At 53.7% G+C, this 19,204-nt stretch overlaps 2 protein-coding genes across 2 annotated transcripts in view; one reads left to right on the top strand and one right to left on the bottom strand.

Moving 5' to 3' along the window:
* The window catches only part of LOC101034410 (mitochondrial inner membrane m-AAA protease component AFG3L1-like), a 30,328-nt gene extending 14,987 nt beyond the window's left edge, over nucleotides 1–15,341 (top strand). Inside the window, 11 exon segments of the mRNA XM_074391568.1 lie at nucleotides 311–581; nucleotides 3,708–3,845; nucleotides 4,055–4,208; nucleotides 5,604–5,711; nucleotides 6,366–6,491; nucleotides 9,183–9,290; nucleotides 11,224–11,339; nucleotides 11,948–12,053; nucleotides 12,056–12,147; nucleotides 12,226–12,420; nucleotides 12,563–15,341. Of these exon segments, the coding sequence (XP_074247669.1) occupies nucleotides 311–581; nucleotides 3,708–3,845; nucleotides 4,055–4,208; nucleotides 5,604–5,711; nucleotides 6,366–6,491; nucleotides 9,183–9,290; nucleotides 11,224–11,339; nucleotides 11,948–12,053; nucleotides 12,056–12,147; nucleotides 12,226–12,420; nucleotides 12,563–12,781 (1,633 nt within the window). The 3' untranslated portion in view covers nucleotides 12,782–15,341.
* A 454-nt stretch (nucleotides 15,342–15,795) lies between these two features.
* On the bottom strand, nucleotides 15,796–17,189 carry LOC141582835 (dysbindin domain-containing protein 1-like). Its single transcript, XM_074392063.1, has 2 exons — nucleotides 17,023–17,189; nucleotides 15,796–16,499 (listed from the first exon to the last, which is right to left on the bottom strand). The coding sequence occupies exons 1-2, from the start codon at nucleotides 17,093–17,095 to the stop codon at nucleotides 16,315–16,317; spliced, it is 258 nt and encodes an 85-aa protein (XP_074248164.1). The 5' UTR covers nucleotides 17,096–17,189; the 3' UTR covers nucleotides 15,796–16,314.
* Nucleotides 17,190–19,204: the final 2,015 nt, after the last annotated feature.

The raw sequence follows: 19,204 nt of genomic DNA, 5'->3' as shown, positions 1-19,204 counted from the left end.
TTAGTAGAGATGGTGTTTCACTATGTTGGTTAGGCTTGTCTCAAACTCCTAACCTCAGGTGATCCACCTGCTTCTGCCTCCCAAAGTGCTGAGATTACAGGTGTGAGTCACTGCACCTAGCCATTACTATATTTCTTGTACAGATGGGGTCTTGCCATGTGATCCAAGCTGGTCTTGAATTTCTGGGCTCAAGAGATCCTCACACCACAGCCTCCCAAAGTGCTGGGATTACAGATGTGAGCCACCGTGCCTGGCATGAGGGTGCTATTTCTGATCTGAGCATGATGAGTAGTTCTCTTGGATTTTCCAGCTCACTCTTGTGAAGCCTGGTGCCCACCCTTCTCCTGGTTGGAATTCTCCTCTGTGCTGCCAGGAGGGGCCCGATGGGAGCTGGGCCCAGTGGACGAGGATGGGGCCTCTTCAGCGTTGGTGAGACAACAGCCAGGGTCTTAAAGAGCAACATTGATGTGCGGTTCGCAGGCGTAGCTGATTGCGAAGAAGCCAAATTGGAAATTATGGAATTTGTGAATTTCCTGAAGAATCCCAAGCAGTATCAGGACTTGGGAGCAAAAATTCCAAAGGTATTGGTTTTAGAAAACATAGTAATATCCTGAGCTTCAAGTAAAAGCCAGAGATGGCTGTGGGTCACAGTTGCTTCTCACTTATGTTTTATTACATTATTAGTAATGACATGAAGCAGCAGGTGCAGCCTGCATGAACAGGCTTGGGACCAGATGTAGTGCCTTTTGGAAAGCCCACTACCTGGACAGTGGCTGGTGTGTGCAGCCAGGCAGCCAGTGCGTTGCGGGTGCCATGGGTCAGGGTGGTGGTTCTGGCTTCTGGGCACCCAAGGCGAGTTTACCTTTTGGTGCCATTTTGGGGTCATGACTCTTTGTGGGTCCCTGACAGAAGCCGTGGTGTTTTTTCTGAGAAATACTTGAATTCACAGAAACTCAATTCACAGACCCTTCAAGTCGTCTCTGGGCTTTGACCAGGCTGAGGACAGCCAGATCATGGCAGTAGCCTTGTCCACCCCCCGCAGGCCCCTCTCCATGGGGTGGTATTCACTGGGACGTTCGTTCCAAACAACAGATAATTCTTACACCAAGTACTGTGAACCTAGGTGAAGCCAGGAGGTCACAGACTTGTGTTCTAACTTGGTGAGCACAAGGCCGGGAAGCTGGCGTGTGTGACGTGTGATGGACGTGCAGAGCTGGGGCCTCCTGCTCGTGGTGGAGCCCTACTGGCAGCTGCCACTCACCTCTGCTCATAGTCAGGCGCTTCAGTGGGTGGTTCTCTTTGCCTTGCAGAATTTTTTTTTAATTTTTTTTGAGACAGAATCTTGTTCTGTTGCCCAGGCTGGAGTGCACTGGTGCAATCTCGGCTCATTGCAAACTCCACCTCCTGGGTTCAAGTGATTCTCCTGCCTCAGCCTCCTGAGTGGTTGGGATTACAGGTGCATGTCACCGTGCCTGGCTAATTTTTGTAATTTTAGTAGAGATGGGGTTTCACCATGTTGGCCAGGGTGGTCTTGATCTGCTGACCCCAGGTGACCCGCCTCAGCCTCCCAAAGTGCTGGGATTACAGGTGTGAGCCACCATACCCGTTTTTTGTTTGTTTGTTTTTAAATTTATGTCTATTACATTTTTTTCATATGCATATATTTGCTGGGGAAAATCTGTGTAATCGAGGGAGTGCGTGAGGCAGTCAGGTACCAGGGAAGGCCTCTCACGTGGCGTGTCGGTCCCTCTCTCCCAGTAGGCATGGGCTCTTGTTGCGAGAGGGGGCTCTGTCAGCCGGTGTCATGTCACAGGCCTTGTGTTGTGCTGTGGATGTCAGGAAAGAGTTAGTGGGGTCAGGCCCCACCTGGCTTTCCATTTCTCGGGTATGAAGTACAGTGATTTCCCAAAATCACCACTGCCTTTGGCATCCCCCTGTGAGAATCCATCATGAAGAGTGGCAGTGTGTGTGGTCACAGTGGGCGAATTTCCTGGAGCACCTGAGTGGGATGGAGTGTGCATGGGCGAGTCCAGCCTCCTTCTGCCTCCGGCATGCTCTTAGGTCAGCAGGGCTGGTGCAGGCAACTTGGTGTCCTGCTGTAGTGTGTCACGACTGTCCACAGCAGGCTGACATGTGTAAGGCCCCACCCTGCCACCGAAGAGCCGTGTTGGGTTTTCGGCTCCAACACTGACATTGGTTTGACTTTTGTGGCCCCTCTCACCTTTATGTCTTTTGTTTTCTTCTTAAACACTTAAGAAAAATCCCCCAAAGCCTTAGGATCCCTTTTGAGATAGTCAGATATTGGCCCCCAGCCTTGACTAGAAACAGCAATCCAGGGATGCCTTTTATATCCCAATATTCAGGCATGACAATAATCGATAAAAGAAACAGGTGTGATAGAAGGGCGTGAATTGGTGAAGCCACAGTAGATAAAGGCAGAGAAAACAGCCAGTAAACACCAGCGTATCCTCAGTCTTAACAGCTGAAGAGACAGCTTGAGAATGAGGTGGTGTTTCTGTCCTTCAGGTCTGCAAGGTTCCAGAGCTGAACACATTCTCTGTGGCCAAGGATTTGGAGAGGCAGGCTGCTGTTTCTTCCTTGTGGGAGTGTGAATCAGTATCACTGTTTTGGAGAGCAGTTTGACAGTAATCATTAAAATAAACATACAGGGCTGGGCACGGTGGCTCACACCTGTAATCCCAGCACTTTGGGAGGCAGAGGTGGGTAGATTATGAGGTCAAGAGATGGAGACCATCCTAACCAAGGTGGTCAAACCCCGTCTCTACTAAAAATATAAAAATTAGCTGGGTGTGGTGGTGTGGGCCTGTAGTACCAGCTACTTGGGAGGCTGAGGCAGGAGAATCACTTGAACCCAGGAGGCGGAGGTTGCACTGAGCTGAGATTGCATCACTGTACTTCAGCCTGGCAACAGATTGAGACTGTGTCTCAAAAAAAATAAATTAAAAAATACGTAAGTAAGTAAGTAAATAAATAAACATTCAGAACCTTTGATCCAGCAAGTCTACCCCTGGATCTTTTCCTGCAGAAATAACAGACTCATCTGAGTACAGAACACGAAGGTTTTCATTTTCTATACTATCTTTATAATGTTTGAACTTTTTTGTGGTAAATGTGCATTAATTTTAAAAGCAACAAAGATTGGCTGGGCGTGGTGGCTCATGCCTGTAATCCCAGCACTTTGGGAGGCTGAGGTGGGTAGATCATGGGATCAGGAGATGGAGACCATCGTGGCAAACATCGTGAACCTAGAAGGTGGATGTTGCAGTGAGCCTAGATAGTGCCACTGCACTCCAACCTGGGCAACAGAGCTTAAGACCAGCCTGAGCAACATGGAGAAACGTCGTCTCTACTAAAAATACAAAAATTAGCCAGGCGTGGTGGCGCATGCCTGTAATCCTGGCTCCTTGGGAGGCCGAGGCAGGAGAATCACTTGAACCTGGGAGGTGGAAGTTGCTGTGAGCCGAGATCGTGCCATTGCACTCCAGCCTGGTCAACAAGAGTGAAAGTCTGTCTCAGAAAAAAATAATAAAAAGGAAAAACTCTCAGGTTATAAGGGTATGCATCTGGTGGGATTCTTCTTAGTCAATCTCAGAAGTCACCTGTGGCGGAAAACAAATTCCTAGTGCACTCTGTCCTGTGTAGTAGCTGCTCCCCTGTTAAGAACCTGCTGTCTTCATTCTTTTCAGGGAGCTGTGCTCACTGGTCCTCCTGATACAGGCAAGACACTTCTTGCCAAAGCAACTGCAGGGGAGGCCAGTGTGCCCTTCATCACTGTGAATGGGTCGGAGTTCCCGGAAATGTTTGTCGGCGTTGGGCCAGCAAGGGTAGGTGGATGGAACCGCTGCAGGCAGCCTCAGCACCGTGGCTTGACCAGGACTGGTCAACTTGAATAGCTCGGTGTGGGGCACCTGTGGGAGGTGCTGGTGCACCCAGGCAGAATGGGTCAGAGGTTTCCGAGGAGAGGGTGGAGGAGAACCGGCATTCCTGTCTTCTGCCAGTAGCAAAACGGACTCTGTGTGGATTCCCTTTTCAGGTGCTTGATATGTTCGCAATGGCCCGAAAAAATGCACCATGTATCTTACTCATTGATGAGATTGATGCGATTGGCAGGAAGCGAGGCCGAGGGAACTTTGGAGGGCAGAGTGAGCAGGAGAACACCCTGAACCAGATGCTGGTGGAGATGGACGGTGTGTGCAGACCGCAGCAGCCTGTGGTGTGCAGGTCTTCCCCCACAACTGCTTGGCGACTCTGTCTGCACCAGCCTTTTTCTCTAATGTCACCCCCAGAAGAGAATCCCTGATTGTTCTGTTTTAAGGAGGGCTTCTCTCAGGCAAATGTGATGGAGAAAGCTGTGTTAGGTTCACAAGCCTCCTTCAGTGCCCATGATAGGCAGGGGCAGTGCACTCCCTGCCCCCAGATGGAAAGGGTTTCTCTGGAGTGGGGAGACAGCTGCCTCTCTGGGGAGGGGTATCAGGTAGACAAGCACGGGTGCTCCTGATGGTGCCCACAGGGTGGTGTGCACACAGCCCATGCTCCTTCCACTCTGAGCCTTGTCTCGCTGCCCCTGCCTCACCCAGAATCTCACAGACACCCCCAGGCCTGCCCCCTTCCAGAGTGATTCTAGCTGATATGTGGCTGATGGTCGCCTGTCAGTCCTGCTGAAGCCTTATTGGGCACATCCAGGCATCTGTGCCAGCCTTCAGATTTGGGAGAGCTGTCACTTAGACATCTGGCAGATTTGATTTCTCATTGGCTTTAGGGCAGTGTTCCAGTCCCTGAGACCACCCCCGATATGGTGACTTGCTAGAAGTCACAAGACTCAGCCTGTAGTTACACTCATGGCTGTGATTTATTACCATTAAAGGACACAGCAAAATCAGCCAGGGCAGAAGGCGAATTGGGTCACAGGGAGGCCAGGTGCAGTGTGGAACCTTACTCCAGTGGAGCCACCTGGGACACGCTGACTTCCCCCAGCAGCAAGCTGTGACCACGCATGCCAGATGTTGACAAGGAAGCCAGGGTGTTTGCGGCACCCTCTGCCTGGCATGCATCAGGCTTTGCACAAAGGGTTTGGGCACAGGGAGCTGTTGTTCTCAGGGAATGGTAGGAATGCTCTCAAATCACAGTGCCCACACACTGCCCTTGCGAGCAGGCCTTTTTGAAGACAGCAGTCAGGCCTGCTGTGTTAGTAACACTTTTCTCTACAGGTCAAAATCATTTCCTAAATATTTTTTTGACTGTAGTACCCAATGGTAATTCTAATTAGATTATGGCTGTTTTGATATCTGAAGGGCACTGATTGGAGAGAGGAGGGAAGTGGGCACCCAGCTTTTCTCGTCCCTTCCCTCTGTTGGGTACCCATCTCCTGTGTAGCCTTTGGTCTGCCCTCATCCAGTCCAGCACCAAGTGATATCAGAGGCAGCAGGAACCGGTCGTAAGGATGAGGAGGACCCACGCCTTGGGACTTGTCTGTGCCTCCTGAGACAGGCTGTGGGGTTCCCGGTTCACAGAGGCTAGGCTGGTTACCTGTCATGCACACATCGGGTTTGCCACATAGTCTCACCTGCTTCTCCTGTGTCCAGGGTTCAACTCAGCCACCAACGTTGTGATGCTGGCCAGCACCAACCGCCCTGACGTCCTGGACTCGGCCCTGATGCGGCCTGGCCATTTTGACCGCCAGATTTACATTGGTGAGTGTACATTTCTCAGGGTTGGGCTGGTCTCCCCTGGGCTGAAAAGTTTGGTTAGGTCATTTGCAGTGTATTTGGAGGAGATTTTGATGGTAATCCTGAAGCAGTTAATGGAACATTTTGAAAATGTGGAGATGCTGGCAGTCCGGTTTTTGGGAAGAATCCATGTGGCTGGGCCTGAAGGGATGTTGCTGCAATAGAAACAGGTGGCAGGAGCTTGTAGCAGATACCGGTAATTTAGAAGACAGCAGTTTATCTGTTATTCTTCAGCCTGACAGCCTTCCCCTACCCTCTTATGTTTCTTAGGAAGCATTAATTCCATGTGTCCTGCCCGCAGCAGGCCTTGTGTTGCTTGCTGTCAGGTCACATGGCCCTGGGTTGAGGGTTCAGGAGCTGTGGAGCCCGATGTGTGTGCGCCTTGGCTGGTTTCTGCCATTGCTTCCCAGCTCTGGCTGGAGGATGACAGCAGAGACCCCCCACAGGGATCCCAGGTGTCCTTGCAGTTCTGGGATGTGGCTGTGGTGACCATCCCAGCTGTCCTTGGTGTTCTGGGATGTGGTTTTGGTGACCTTCCCGGCTGTCCTTGGTGTTCTGGGATGTGGCTGTGGTGACTGTTCTGAAGGCCCAGAGTGTACAAGAGGCCTTTTTCGCTAGGCCCCCCTGACATCAAAGGCGGGTCCTCCATCTTTAAGGTTTACCTACGCCCACTGAAGCTGCACGAGAGCCTCAGGAAGGACGCCCTGGCGAGGAAGCTGGCAGCGCTCACCCCAGGCTACACTGGTGCGTGGTGGGAACGATATGTGCTCTGCTTCTTGTCATGGGGGGTGGTGACTCGCCATTCCATTCAGTTCTGGCAGCGCTCACCCTTGTCTGTAGGACTTTTCACCTGTTGAGAGTGTTCAGAGACCTCAGATCATTTTTCTTAGCCTCAAAACTAATTTGTACCCATTTGAATTTGTTTTAGTTATGTTCAGACTTAATGAGTCTTACTGCAGAGCTGACAGTAACGTCCCAGAGAGAATCTGCCAGGCTGATGCTTCCTGAGCTGTTTCCGCCTGGGGCTTGGCCTCCCTGCTGGGGAAGCTCGTTTGCTTTTTTCTGTCTTTTTAATGAAAGCTCCCTCTATGCTAGGAAACCTGCTTCCCTGCTGGGCAAGATCACCCTTCAAGAATGAGTGGGGACTTTTTCAGGGGGATTCCTGTCCTTCTCTCTCCTGCTCCACAGCTGTTTTCTGCCTCAGTACCTCATGGTTATGTGGCCATTGGCCACAGGCTCCAGCCTACACCCCATCTGCTCCCTCTACTCCTGGAATATTCTGCTGTGGTGTCTCATCCCCTCCAGCTGCCTTGGCATCCCCGGTGGTACCTGTCCCCTGGGCTCCCCACAGTGTCCTGCCTAGTTTGGGGTCAGGTGTATTCATACACAGAATTGCACGTTTGTCTGCTGCCGGATGGTGAGTGAGAAGGTCTTGCCTGGCAGCCATATGAAGTGTGTCATCTGTCTTAGACACAAAATGTGCTTCCTCTTTTTTGTTCTCCTCTCTGGCTGACTTCAGATGTCTATTTACATAACAAAGATACGAAGCTGGAATGCTACCCAGACTGCTTTCTTCTGCCCCTAGTGGGGGATGACTCAGCGGGGATGACTCTGACTCAGCAGGGATGACTCTGACTCAGCACTTCCCCTCAGCAGAGATGACTCAGGAATGACTCTGATGACTCTGACTGTAGGGATGACTCAGCACTGCCCCTCAGCAGGGATGACTGAGTAGCGATGGCAGCACTGTCCCTCAGTAAGGATGAGTCAGCAGAGATAACACTGTTCTTCAGCAGGGATTACTCAGCAGAGGTGACATAGCACTGCCCCTCAGCAGGGATGACTCAGCAGAGATGGCAGCACTGTCCCTCAACAGGGATGACTCAGCAGGGATGACAGAGATGACAGCACTATCTCTCAGCAGGGATGACTGAGTAGAAATGACAGCACTGTCCCTCAGCAGGGATGACTCAGCAGAGATGACAGCACTGTCCCTCAGCAGGGATGACTCAGCAGAGTTTGGCAGCACTGCCCCTTAACAGGGATGACTCAGCAGAGATGACTAGTAGAGATGACAGCACTGTCCCACAGCAGGGATGACTCAGCAGAGATGACAGCACCGTCCCTCAGCAGGGATGACTCAGCAGAGATGACAGCACTGTCCTTCAGCAAGGATGACCCAGCAGAGATGACAGCACTGTCCCTCAACAGGGATGACTCAGCAGGGATGACTCAGAGGGTGTAGGTCAGAGGCGGTGGCAGTGACCACATAATCATGAGGTACTGAGGCATTAAACAGCTGTGGAGCAGGGGTGAGGAAGACAGGAATGACAGTGCTGTCCTTCAGCAGTGATGACTCAGCAGAGACGACAGCACTGTCCCTCCGCTATCATCTCAACAGGGATGACTGAGTAGAGGTGACTTGGGGATGACTCTGACTGCCCCTCAGCAGGGATGAGTCTGCTTTGCATCAATGGAAACATCGTAGTGTCTATCAGCAGGTGAATGGCCAAAGTGGCATATACTGTAGTTGAATTTAGCTATAAAAGGGAATAAAGTAGGCCGGGTGTGGTGGCTCACGCCTCTAATCCCAACACTTTGGGAGGCCGAAGTGGGCAGATCATGAGGTTAGGAGTTTGAGACCAGCCTGGCCAATGGTGAAACCCTGTCTCTATAAAAACATAAAAAATTAGCTGGACATGGCAAAATCCCATCTCATTTTTTTTTTTAATTTAAAAATGAGGCTGGGTGCATGGCTACCGGTGTGCACCTATAGTCCCAGCTACTCTGGAGGCTGAGGCAGGAGAATTGCTTGAACCCAGGAGGCGGAGGTTGCAGTGAGCCGATACCGCACCACTGCACTCCAGCCTGTGCAACAGAGTGAGACTGCATCTCAAAAAAAGGAATAAAGCATGGATGCATGTTGCCACATGGGTGAACCTAGAAAATACTGTTCTCAGTGCAGGAAGCTAGACACAAAAGGCCATATGTTATATAGTCCATTCATGTGAAATGTGCAGAGGAGTAACAGAGATACATAGAATAGCAAATCTCTAGGGACAGATGTGAGATGGGTGGTTGCCAGAGGAGGAAATGGGAATTAACTGTGAATAGGCAGAGGGTACCGTACAGAGATGATGGAAAGTTTATAAAACTAGATTATGGCAATAGTTGCAGTCCTTGATAAGCTTATTAAAAATCATCGATGTGTACATGTAAAATGGGTGGATTTTATGGTATATACCTTATGCCTTAAGAAAGGTTCTCAAAAAATGTAGCTAGATTAAGTGGTGACTGATGGAGCACCTCCATTACCTTCAGGTTATCCACTGAAGTTCAGCCTTGGCCTCTCTGCTGGAGCTGTTCCTAACCTGGGTCAAGCTCCAACCACAAGGAGAAGCACTGACTGTCCCTGTTTCTCCCTTCCTGGGTCAGGTGCTGATATTTCCAATGTTTACAACGAAGCAGCTCTGATTGCCGCCCGGCATCTGAGTCCTGTTCAGGAGAAGCACTTTGAGCAGGCCTTCGAGAGGGTCATCGGAGGTGAGCCTGGCAGCTTGGGGAGGGAGGGCTGTTTGCAGCCCAAGGCCTGGCAGGCTCACCCTCTGGCCCCAGTTTCTGCATGCAAGCTGCATGCGGTGGCTCACGCCTGTAATCCCAACACCATGGGAGCCCAAGGCGAGTGGATCACTTGAGGTCAGGAGTGCAAGACCAGCCTGGCCAGCATGACGAAACCCTGTCTCATTTTTTAAATATAAAAATTAGGCTGGGCGCATGGCTCGTGCCTAAAATCTCAGCACTTTGAAAGGCCAAGGTGGGCGGATCACAAGGTCAGGAGATCGAGACCATTCTGGTCAACATGATGAAACCCCATCACTACTAAAAGTACAAAAATTAGCTGGGTGTGGTGGCGTGTGCCTGTAGTCCTAGCTACTGAGGAGGCTAAGGCATGAGAATCGCTTGAACCCGGAGGCAGAGGTTGCAGTGAACCCATATCATGCCATTTTACGCCTGGTGACAGAATGAAACTCTGTCTCAAAAAAAAAAAAAAATAGCTAGGTGTGGTGGCACATGCCTAGTACCAGCTACTCAGGAGGCTTAGGCAGGAGAATCTCATGAAAAAAATATCAATTAGCATGTAGGAACCCATTTCCTTTCCTTTTTTTTTTTTTTTTTTTTTGAGATGGAGTTTTGTTCTTGTTGCCCAGGCTGGAGTGCAGTGACATGATCTTGTCTCACTGCAACCTCTGCCTCCCGGGTTCAAGTGAGTCTTCTGCCTCAGCTTCCCAATAGGTGGGATTATAGGGGCGTGCCACCACACCCGGCTAATTTTTGTAATTTTAGAGATGGAGTTTTGTCATGTTGCCCAGGCTGGTCTTGAACTCCTGACCTCATGTGATCCACCTAGCTTCTCCCAAAATGCTGGGATTATAGGTGTGAGCCACCGCACTCAGCTGCAGGAACCAAGTTTCTAAACCAACACATGGGACTTGGGATCTTCCAACAGCTTTCATGCCCCTTTTGGGAGCGACATTTAGACCTTGAAAGGTATGGGCCTTCCAGGCCATGTCAGGCCCAAGGAAGCAGATTAGAAGCATCTTTGAATGCCTGCTGTGGAGGACAAAGCAGTCTTCTTCCCTGAAGGGAATGGGAACAGATGTGTTTTCCTGGGAAAAGCCTTGTGGATGCTGCAGGGACCATCCATCCCGGGCATTTCTTTTTTCTTTTCTTTTTTTTTTTTTTTGAGACAGAGTCTTCCTCTGTTGCCCAGGCTAGAGTGCAGTGGCGTGATCAAGGCCCACTGCAACCTCCACCTCCTGGGTTCAGGTGATTCTCCTGCCTCAGCCTCCTGAGAGCTGGGGCTACAGGCGTGCGCCACCACACCCACTAATTGTATTTTTAGTAGAGACGGGATTTCGCTGTGTTGCACAGGCTGATCTTGAACTCTGGTCTTGCACTCCAGCTGGGGCCTGTTTTAAGGCTTCCGTGTGCCGGGTGCGGTGGCTCAAGCCTGTAATCCCAGCACTTTGGGAGGCCGAGGCGGGTGGATCACAAGCTCAAGAGATCGAGGCCATCCCGGTCAACATGGTGAAACCCCGTCTCTACTAAAAATACAAAAAACTAGCTGGGCGTGGTGGCGCGTGCCTGTAATCCCAGCTACTCAGGAGGCTGAGACAGGAGAATTGCCTGAACCCAGGAGGCGGAGGTTGCGGTGAGCCAAGATTGTGCCATTGCACTCCAGCCTGGGTAACAAGAGCGAAACTCCGTCTCAAAAAAAAAAAAAAAAAGAAAGGCTTCCGTGTGAGGTGTGTTGGTGGGTTTCACTGCAAAGCGGAAGGCAGTGGGAACAGGGGCTTGGCTTCTGCTGTTTGGTATAGTTGGGCCTGGGGATCCTGGCTGGGTGCAGAGGGAGTGGCCTTGTTTCCCAGCCACCTACTCCTGCCCTACCCAACTCACCTGGGAATGTGATGTCTAGGCCTCGAGAAGACGACCCAGGTCCTGCAGCCCAGGGAAAAGACAACTGTGGCCTACCACAAGGCTGGACACGCGGTGGTGGGCTGGTTCCTGGAGCATGCGGACACCCTGCTGAAGGTTGGTGTCCCCCTGCTGCACCCTGAGTGAGTCCACCCGGCAGGCTTGCACCTGGTATCTCTGGGCCAACCCGTGGTGGTGTGGCCATGGGACATTCAGGAGGTGGCCCTATAACTTTTTAAGGAATACACTGCTCTAGAACTTGTCAGAAGACCCTTTGGGGTGGGAAGGCAGAGCAGTGGGTTCCAAATGGGGCTTCGGCAGTGTGACTCTAGGCAGCACAGTGTTCAGCTCGCCTCACTCCTGAGCTGGCATGCAGCTCTTGGGCCCCACCAGAGCCTCTGCAGGGTGGGCAGAGCAGAGGCGGTTTCCATGTGAAGCTCCCAGAGGCGGGTGCAACTTCTTGGGGCATCCCCAGGGTGTCTGGGTGCCTGGATCAGGCTCTCTTCTCTCATGTTCCAGTAAAAGGACCTGCAGTCAGAGCTAGGGTCAGGTGGACCTGGCTGCTCCAGGGTGGCTCCTGGAGGAAGTGGGGACTGTGTTTGGGGTGACAGGGGCGTGTGTCCTCTCCTGCAGGTGTCCCTCATCCCCCGGGGCAGGGGGCTTGGCTGTGCGCAGTACCTGCCGAGGGAGCATGGGGTGACAAGGGCATGTGTCGTCTCCTGCAGGTGTCCATCATCCCCCGGGGCAAGGGGCTGGGGTATGTGCAGTACTTGCCGAGGGAGCAGCACCTCTATACCCAGGAGCAGCTCTTCGATCGAATGTGCATGATGCTTGGGGCAGGGTGGCTGAGCAGCTGTGCTTCGGGCAGGTCACTACGGGGGCTCAGGATGACCTGAGGAAGGTCACCCAGAGCGCCTATGCCCAGGTAAATCGTGGGCATCCCCTGGCATGGGCTGCAGGCGACTGTGTCGGGCCAGGCTCACCCCGGGTTCCATACTTCTAGATTGTGCAGTTTGGGATGAGTGAGAAGCTGGGCCAGATGTCCTATGACTTTCCCCGACAAGGCAAGGCCCTGGTGGAGAAGCCATACTGCGAGGCAACTGCCCAGCTCATCGATGAGGAGGTCCGGCGCCTCATCAGTGCCACCTACAAGCACACCCTGGACCTGCTGACACGGTGTTGGGAGCATGTGGAGAAGGTTAGTGTGGCCTCTGCCGAAATGGCTGGGTCTTGGGTCCCATGTTGGGTCACATTCAGGCCACACCTATCCTTGAGCTTGCTCAGCTCTGGGCTGTGAGCACGTCCTCAGAGCTGTCTGACAAGTGGGTCATTGTTTCCAGGTGGGCCAGCGGCTCCTGGAGAAGGAATTGCTGGAGAAGGCAGACATGGTGGAGCTGTTGGGTCCCCGGCGCTTCGCGGAGAAATCCACCTACGAGGAATTTGTGGAGGGCACGGGTGGCCTGGCGGAGGACACGTCCCTACCCGCAGGGCTGAAGGGCTGGAACCAGGGACAGGAGGAGGGAGACATAGAGCAGCCTGTGCAGGGGAGCTCTTTGTAGCTGCTGGTGGAGCTCAGGTGACTCCGATTACCTGGGACCTTTGCAAAGCAGCTGGAGAAGCTCACCAAAAACAAATTAAAACCTGACAGCTGCAAACTGGTGTTTTAGATGAGGGTGCTCTGAGCCCACATGCAGGGCATAGGATGGGTGGAAGGGCTGCCCTGAGTCCCTGGGTGTTTTAGATGAGGGTGCTGTGAGCCCACATGCAGGGAGTGGGGTGGACAGAGGGGCTGCCCTGAGTCCCTGGGTGTTTTAGATGAGGGTGCTCTGAGCTCACATGCAGGGGGTGGCATGGACAGAGAGGCTGCTCTGAGTCCCTGGGTGTTTTAGATGAGGGTGCTCTGAGCCCACATGCAGGGGGTGGGGTGGACAGAGGGGCTGCCCTGAGTTCCTGGGCCCTGCTGCTAGAAGACAGTCCGGTCCAGGTTAGAGGGAGGGGAACAGGGCTCTCCCGTGGTGCTGAGGAAGGCGTGGTGCCTGTCTGGGAACCCTGAGTGTAGCTTCAGGAGGGGTTTGATGGGGCATCTGGAGACACTGGACCTTCCTGGGGCCTGCCTCTGTGGAGGAGTGTTGATGTGGTCGTAAAGTCACTCAGAGGAGTCTGGGCCAAGCACAGAAACCCTCTCAGTTTGGTAGAATTCAGAACGCCAGCCAGTTGTCAAGGTAAAGTCAGTTTTCTTAAGCAGATATTTGGGTGGGTAGAAGCTCATCTGCTCATCTGTCCTTCAGAGGGAAAGCCCACTCCACCCACAGGTGCGTGGCTGAGGGAGGATGGCAGAACTGGGGGGCTCCATACTTGAGGTTCCATGCCTGAGCAACCCCCACCTCTGCCTGCACCTGGGCCCTGTGGCAGCCCTGCTGTGAGTGTGAGGGACGAGAGTTGCTTAGCAAAACCTGGAATGCCTGGGGTTCCATTCTGGGGCACCTCTGGCCTCTACCTGCTGCTGGGCCCCATGGCAGCCCTGCTCTGAGTGCGGGTGACATGAGTTGCTTAGCAAACCGGGCACCTATCCTTGGAGTGAAGGTGCTTTAACCGCAGATGTGTCTGAACTTAAGACCGCATCATCCTGTGACCTCTTTGTTGGAGTCTTGGAGGGGAAGCTCTGCAGGGCCCTGGCTGGCTCAGGGGTGTTTGTGGAGAGGCCGTGGTCCTGAGCCCTCAGCATGCGGCTGCCTCTGGCCCTGGTGCCTGTTCATGAACCCTTTTCCTGGGGCTGGGTGGCTCCTAATAAAAGGAAGGCCCCGTCTGGGCTTTGAGCTCCAGGCCCTTTGGTGCCCCAGGAGGCACCAAACTTTAACTGAGAGAGGCTTTGCTTTTTCTTAACTGGGGTGTGGGGGACTCGGTGAGGATGCCCGTGTGCTTTCTCCAGGACTCACTGGGGTCAGCAGCAGCAGGGCTGTGCAGTGTCAGCCTCGACACACTGCCTTGGGGTGGGGGTGGATGCATGTCTGGGTGACCTGGGATGGGAACTGGGGAGACACCCTTTTGCAGATGTCCTGGGTGAGTGGCAGGAGGAGGCGGCCCTGCTGGCCGTGCGGCACTGACCGAGGCCATCTCTGGGGAAGGCGCGGCATCGACCGAGGCCATCTCAGGAAGGTGCGGCACTGACTGAGGCTGTTTCTGGGTCCACGGTCATAAGACACCTTGCTGAAAATTTTCACGTGTGGGAGGTCCACATTTCTCAGAGCCCAGCATGAAAGCACACAGAGCCCAGTGGGCCTGGCAGAAAGCAGGTCACCCCTGGCCGGGCTCCATGGCATCTCACTCCATGAGTAATGACAGTGAGTAGGAGTTTTGGACTCATCTGGTGCCTCCTCGTGACCAGTGCTAGTGGCCGCTGGGACATGAGTGTGTCCAGAGCGACTCCCTTGCCTGGGCCACCTTCACGGTACATGTGGGGCAGGACTTACTCCCTGAATCCTCCCTTCTGTTAGTACAACACTCACCCCCAGATGTGACCCAACTCAGCGCAACACAGCACAGCAGAGCCCTCGGGCCCTGGCAGCTGGGGAATGATCAGGGCCAGGGCAGCTCAGCCCACACCCCTCAGCAGGCACCTGGTGCAGTCTGGTGTTGAAAAGGAAGAGACTGCAGCCAGGCCATCAAACTTGCAGTGATGTTTTAATCCCACTGTTTGTAAATGAGCTCTGTGGAACCTCAGCAAGAAGGATGGAAGATGGGGAGGAAGACCCTGGTGGGTGGAGGTGTGGCCAGGGGCGCAAGCCTACTTTGATGGGACTGAAAGAGAGCTGCTGGGCTCTGTTCCTGGAAACCAGGGCTGGAGACCTGGCTGAGAGAGGAGCTGGATGGCAGAGCAGTGCTGAGAGGCAGGGAGTGGCTGAGAAGTGGGAGCAGGTGCCACCTCTAAAGCCCCCTACACAGAAGGAGCTCAGAGTATGCCTGGACATCTGCAGAAGCTCTGATGAAAGGCCAAGAGCCTGTTTTCCTTCCCCAGAAGTGTGCTCATGGGAAATGGGAGGGGGCAGGTGGGCTTGGGGATGGAGAGCAAGCTTACACTTTCATATTAAACTCATTCTTTGACTTGCTGTCAAGCAAGAAGCCTATTCTGTGACCATCAGCATGTGACCATTGGGAGGGCATGAGCTGGGGCCCCTAAACACCCCTAGAGTAGAGGAAGGAGGGCCTGTCAGCCTCCACTGCTGCTCCCTGGACACAGACCCATGGGGTCCCATGGGCCCCAAACCTGCCCAGCAAGTTTAAGGGCCCTGGGCAGGCCATGTATCCGGGCAGTGGGATGAGCATAGACGAGGATGTGGCCTCGTAGTGGGTGCAGGACAGGGAGAGGGTGAACCCCACCCTAAGAGCATTCGGGAGGTGTCGCCAAGTTTCTGAGGCAGTCTGGTGATATTTGGTGTTCTGAGCTAAGGAGGGATGGACGTGGCTTCACGCAGGGACCAGGAGAAGCAGGTGCAGGTCTCAGAGCTGAGACATGGGGCAGGGACCCTGGTGAGACAGTGGCTCCTTCGGGTAGAAGAAGGGGCAAGATGGGAACGATGGGAATTTGAGGGCTGCTCCTCCATGTACTTTGCTGGACAGCACAGTGTCCCATTAGCCAAACCCACTTCTGGCTTCTGAGCTGGGTAGCAGGGAAAACGTGGAGGTTGGAGCACACCCAGGAATTCTTGGAGTGGCTCTCACAGGCCTAGGCTAGGTCCCCCTCACCCCAAGGCCACCGTGGCCCGCTGCACTCCTCACTGTGTGCCTGGTAGTAACTCCATGATGCTGTCTTCCTGATTTGGGGCTCAGAAATGAGCTGGACATAAGGCCACTGGGCTGTGCTTGTGCTGCGGCTCCCAGAGGCATCCAGGGGCCCCGTGTGTGCCCCCAGAAAAGCCGCTGGTCTCAAAGTGAGGCTAAGACCTGTGCCCAGCAGATAAGGCAGGCCTCGGGGTTGGCAGGGAGCCTCCTCCAGAGCGCTTCCAACCCTGACTCGCTGTGTCAGGATGTGACGGCTGGAACCTTGTGGGAGGACGCAGTGTGTCTGCTGGGTCAGGACTGCCCAGATCTGCCATCATGGTGGTGTTCTGGCAGAGATGGCCCAGTCCTCCTGGGGCCTCTCCACAGTGAGGAACGTGTCCAGGACCGCAGCCTGCCGCTCGGGGTCGCCTAGGGGCTGCTTCTCACGGTTCTGCTCAGCCCTTGTCCTCATCCAGGAAGGGGAGCGCAGGCAGCAGGCCCAGGGCAGCAGGTGCAGACCTTGGGGGGAATACAAGAAGGGGGCTCAGTGTGGCCGGGAGCCCTGGGCGGGTGTGTGGGAAGGGGACTGAGTGTGGCTGGGAGACCTGGGGGAATATGGGAAGGGGACTCCATGTGACAGAGTCTCGCTTTGTCGCCCAGGCTGAAATGCAGTGGCGCGATCTTGACTCACTGCAACCTCTTGTCTCCCAGGTTCAGGTGATTCTCCTGCCTCAGCCTCCCGAGTAGCTGGGAGTACAGGCGCATGCCATATGCTCGGCTAATTTTGTTTTTGTTTTTTTTTTTTTTTTTTTTTTTTTTTTTTTTTTAGTAGACACTGGGTTTCACCACAGTGACCACGCTTGAACTCCTAACCTCGTGATCTGCCCGACTCGGCTAAAAAGTAACGTTTTAAGCAGCTTCTAGTTGGGCAATAGTAGCATGGTGAAGTGTTGATGGACTCTTGCTAAAACACATGGTCAACCCAGGACTTCCCAAGGGGCCTCAGCTCACCACACACACTCAGCTCCGACACTGGCCTCACCTGCCGGGGACTCAGTGTTGAGGTTCTCATCGTCCGAGTCAGGGAAGACCTCGGCCAGCTCCTGGTCGGACATGTTGGTCAGTTCAGTGAGGTCCAGGAGGTCAAAGTGGACCTCCAGAGAGGAGAGACTGTTCAGAGGCTCTGAGGGCAGCCCTTAGGCCCTCCCACAAGGCTGATGAGAGGTCGGGCGTTCTAGAGGGCAGAAGGGGTATGGTCAGTCCTCAGGCCCTCCTACAAGGCTGATGAGAGGTCTGGGGGTCTAGAGGGCAGAAGGGGTACGGTCAGCCCTCAGGCCCTCCTACAAGGCTGATCAGAGGTCTGGGGGTCTAGAGGGCAGGGGAGTACAGTCAGTCCTCAGGTCCTCCCACAAGGCTGCTCAGAGCCCTGGGGGTCTAGAGGCAGGCAGAGGGGGTACAGTCAGAGCCCTGGGATAGTCTAGGAGAGTGTGCACTGTGTCTTCCCACAAGGCTCATGGGTGAACCACAGCTTCCTGCAAAGCCCAACACCGGGAGGGTGTGATGAGTGCTGCACACACTCTAGACTAGAAAGATTTCCCTTGACAGATGATGCAGCTGACACGCGGAGCACCACAGCTGCAAGAGCCCAGCACCCAGACCCCTCAGAGAGTGTCTGGACCCTGCTTCCTCATCTCCTGGGGGAGCTCACGGGGTCCCCATACAGTGCACTGGGCAGGGGAGCAGTACTTAACGCCTCCTCTCTGTGATGGTATTGGGATGCCCCCCACCTCCTCCACAGGTGTATGGCCACTCTCCCCTGTCCCGTGGGCTGGGACACCCAGTGCGGCCTGTGGCACCTCAACCTCCTTAACGATCTCTGCATCCAAAGACACAGGGCGTCACCTGGAGACCCACAGGGCTCCCACTTCCCCCCAGGACGCAGGACTGGGTGTGAGGACATGGCACATCCGTTCTCCTTTGAAGCTCTGGGCAATGACCAGCGGGTGATGGGATGGCTGGGCTTGTGGCCTCATGCTCAAACCCCAGGCACGGGCTTGAGGGGGCTTCAGGGAGGCTGGCTGCCCCTTCCCCTTGGGCCCTGGCCTCCCCGGTGAACAAGGAATCTGAGGTCCAGATCACCCTTGGTACCCAAGCACCCAGGAAGGCAGCACCATGCAGGCCGTGCCACAGCAAGTTCCACAAGGCCCACATGGCTGCATCCCAGGGCCATCCTGGCCTCTGATCTCTGGCTCAGCCCAGGGTCCCCCGAAGCCTCACCACTGGATTTCCATGCCCAGCCTGTAGCTCCCCGCTCCTCTCCACTGGTGGACTGACTTTTCCTTTTAAAACCCTATGTCGTTGTGTTTGAATTCAAAATGCATACTCACGCCTGTAATCCCAGCACTTTGGGAGGCCGAGGCGGGTGGATCACAAGGTCAAGAAATCGAGACCATCCTGGTCAACGTGGTGAAACGCCGTCTCTACTAAAAATACAAAAAAATTAGCTGGGCATGGTGGCGCGTGCCTGTAATCCCAGCTACTTGGGAGGCAGAGATTGTGGTCAGCCGAGATCGCGCCACTGCACTCCAGCCTGGGTAACAAGAGCAAAACTCTGTCTCATAAATAAATAAATAAATAAATAAATAATGCATTCTCAGTAAATGAAAGTTAAAAGGCAGGAGGAATAGGCAGGCCTGCCATTCTGTCACCCTTAGCCATCAGCCACGCCTCACAGTTGGGCAAATATTCCAGGTTTTTCCCATGCATTTTTTTTTTCTTTTTTTGAGACACAGTCTCACTCTGTTGCCAGGGTGGAGTGCAGTGGCGTGTTCGCAGCTCACTGCAATCTCTGCCTCCTGAGTTCCAGCTATTCTCCTGCATCAGCCTCCTGAGTAGCTGGTATTACGAGTGCGCACCACCGCACCCAGCTAATTTTTTTTGTATTTTTAGTGGAGATGGGGTTTCACCATGTTAGTCAGGCTGGTCTTGAACTCCTGACCTTGTGATCCACCTGCCTCCGCCTCTCAAAGTGCTGGGATTACAGGCATGAGCCTCTGCATCCGGCCCAAGGGTTCCTTTTTTTTTTTTTTTTTTTTTGAGACGAACTTTTGCTCTGTCACCGAGGCTGGAGTGCAGTGGTGCGGCCCTCCCGAGTAGCTGGGATTACAGGTGCCCAACACCACACGGGCTCATTTTTATATTTTTATTAGAGATGGGGTTTCGCC

Source organism: Saimiri boliviensis, chromosome X (genome assembly GCF_048565385.1).
Source record: "Saimiri boliviensis isolate mSaiBol1 chromosome X, mSaiBol1.pri, whole genome shotgun sequence".
NCBI classification, from domain to species: Eukaryota; Metazoa; Chordata; class Mammalia; order Primates; family Cebidae; genus Saimiri; species Saimiri boliviensis.
The sequence above is the reverse complement of the archived record's forward strand: the minus strand, read 5'-3'. Positions and strand labels throughout refer to the sequence as shown.